A 2976-nucleotide genomic window follows, 5' to 3' on the forward strand; every position below is an offset into this window, starting at 1 on the left:
CAAAAATGTAAAAAAGTGTCTGATCAACATTTTTGGCCCATTCGAGCCTTTCTCAAGGTAAAGCGATACCTGTCAGCTAGCTCTACCGGGACTGACAGCAAAGCGGCTACCAGCGGGATGGGTGGATAACAGGGACTTGCAGGAAAGGAATTACCAGAGGGATAGGCAGATAACAGGGACTGGCAATAAAGGGATTATTACCATGGGCGATCTACCTGCAGAACCTATGGAGGGGTAGGTGGGTGTCCCCAGAGCAATCTTTCTCCTAATGACGAATCCTTTCTTTCATACAAAGGACATACTTGAAAATGACAGAAATCTTAATGTATTCTTTAGGGTAAAATATTTTATATAAATAAATACCAGTTTTCTTGCTCTTTATTTTTACTTTTGAACTGTAGGTCTACATACACTCAATATAGTTAGTCTATATTTAGTGTATATATTATTATTTATATATATATATATATATATATATATATATATATATCAGTGAGTTTATGGAGAGTAACATGGGTGCTCAGTAACACTTCTATGTGTTGTGTCTGCTTTCTATGGTAAACACATCATGTGGGTTAATATAAATTAATATTTAACATATCAAAATTAATTTCTTTATTACCATCTTAATATCATGATTTCTTAAACTGTATATAATTGGATTCAGTAATGGGGTTCCCATGGTGTATAGAAGAGATATGGCTTTATTGGTATTAAAAGATGATCCACTATTTGGAATAATGTATACGGTTATTATAGTTCCATAGTACATGGTCACTACAATCAAGTGAGAGCTGCAGGTGGAGAAGGCTTTCTGTTTTCCTCTGGTGGAAGGAATCCTAAAGATGGTGATAAATATCGAGATATACGAATAAATAATAAAGGAAAATGGTAAAACAGAAACAAGGATGGCTAATACAACGTTTGAATGTTTAGCAATTGTAATATCTGAACAGGACATCTCTAAAATAGGTGCAAAATCACAGAAAAAATGATTAATTATGCGAGGACCGCAAAAATTGAACTGACATATAACACTGGTCACTACTAATGACAATAGGAAAGCAAGAAACCAAGAAGAAATAACCAAGTAGATTTGAAGTCTAAGGTCCATGATAGAGGTATAATGTAAGGGTTTGCAGATGGCCAAATACCGGTCATACGACATCACTGTGAGAAGTAGGCATTCTGCACTGGCTGAAACACCATGAAAGTACATTTGTGTGATGCAACCAGCGATGGATATTGTACTTCCACCATTAATTATAACATGAAGCATGTTCGGAGTTATATTTGTGGTTATCAAGATATCTGACAATGATAACTGACTGAGGAAGAAATACATGGGAGATTTTAGACTCTGGACCTTTGCAACCAATAAAATAATTATTAAATTTCCAGTCAATGTGAAGATGTATATAAAAAGAAATAAAACAAACAACAGAGGGTCAAAAAATGAATCGTGTTTAAAATTTAAAAACACATATTTTGTAGCTTCTGTCCAGTTCATTTCAATAACAATCTGAAAAAAATGTATACATTGTTATTTGTATATCTTACATTAACACGACTTTACACAATAGCTCTCATGTGTTTATTTGGTCTTCAGTATTGGAACTTTACTCCTACATTAATACAATTATTCAAGGATGAAACTAAGAATTACAGGACATTTTCTAAACAAGAAATTGTGAGGAAAAGACCCAATGGTTTGCAATAAGTTGGATACAGATCTGAGTAGGAATTTATTTTTTAAGTTGACTATTTTTGGCATCAAATTTCAAATCCAATGGTCAATTCAAAGCCTTTCAAGTTCAATAAATAACTATGATAATTTTTAATTCCGATGAATAAAAATGCCATGATCTCTGCATTTTGGTTCATGCCTCATTCTAGTAAGTTTATGTGATCACATATAATCAATGACATATTGATATCAGCAATCACATAATCAATGACATCCTGTGTTACCTCTTTAACCCCTTAAGGACACATGACATGAGTGACATGTCATGATTCCCTTTTATTCCAGAAGTTTGGTCCTTAATGGGTTAAAGAAAACCTGGCGACATAACCAAGGACGTGATCAACAACATTAATAATTATCTGTATAAGAAAATAATTTTCTGTACTAATACTACCCATGATTCACCAAATCAAAGCTTTAGAACTAATTTTACTAATTATTTTAGTGAGTTATGGGGATGAATTATTTATCTGTTTGTGTTTGCTTTATCCGTATGTTATAACCCTGAACTCACTAATCTCAGCTTCTTCTTCTCCTTGATCCATCAACACATCACCTCTTGTGCATTCAAACTTACCTTGTTGAATTTACTCCATCTATACATGTTATAAGATATAATACAAACAGCAGCCTATAAACTTTAAACAATTTCAAATCTAAAGATGTATGGGAAGATAAATCTTTAAAACTGTATTTGTGTGTGTGTGTCATTAGTCCATATTTTGTTTACATTTTGATGTTTGCAGCATTACCATCACTTCTGATAAATGCATTTTCAGGATTTGCCTCAATTCCCCCTTTTTTAAATAAATACGTAAATGTATCATATACTGTATTTTATATGTTTTTATGGTTGTTTACTATCTAATGTCATATATGTCTATGTAAATGTTTCTCATCACATGTTTGGTGGGCCGGTTCTTTTATGAGGTAATTTGGTCTCAGTTATTAAGAAATGCTCTCTCTAAGAATATCTGAGGACCTGTTGGTGAGGAGAGTTGTATCACTCGGCCAGTGAGACATTAATGACTTTGTAATGGCAGTGCTTGGAGAAGTGCAGGTCGAGGTGTCCATTTCCGCATGTGAAGATTGCTACAGACAAAGAGGTCAATTCCTGCCTGGTAAGAAGAAGTGGTTAGAGGGGTTCCTTCCTGACTAGAAAGAGAAACAGGCAGTGGGGCTTAGCCCAGTCTTAGTAACATCCTCTCTGGTGGCAGAAAGCCCACTGT

The 2976-nt window shown here is 34.2% G+C and overlaps 1 protein-coding gene across 1 annotated transcript; it reads right to left on the reverse strand.

The window, feature by feature from the left end:
- Nucleotides 1–592: 592 nt before the first annotated feature.
- On the reverse strand, nucleotides 593–1510 carry LOC134602039 (olfactory receptor 10A4-like). Its single transcript, XM_063446542.1, has one exon. The coding sequence runs from the start codon at nucleotides 1508–1510 to the stop codon at nucleotides 593–595; it is 918 nt and encodes a 305-aa protein (XP_063302612.1).
- Between the last annotated feature and the right edge of the window lie 1466 nt (nucleotides 1511–2976).

This window comes from Pelobates fuscus, chromosome 3, assembly GCF_036172605.1.
Source record: "Pelobates fuscus isolate aPelFus1 chromosome 3, aPelFus1.pri, whole genome shotgun sequence".
Lineage (NCBI taxonomy): Eukaryota > Metazoa > Chordata > Amphibia > Anura > Pelobatidae > Pelobates > Pelobates fuscus.

Bases quoted from the DNA above. Each gene is read 5' to 3' on its own strand.
- LOC134602039 (XM_063446542.1), bottom strand. From the start codon at position 1,510: ATGAACTGGACAGAAGCTACAAAATATGTGTTTTTAAATTTTAAACAC.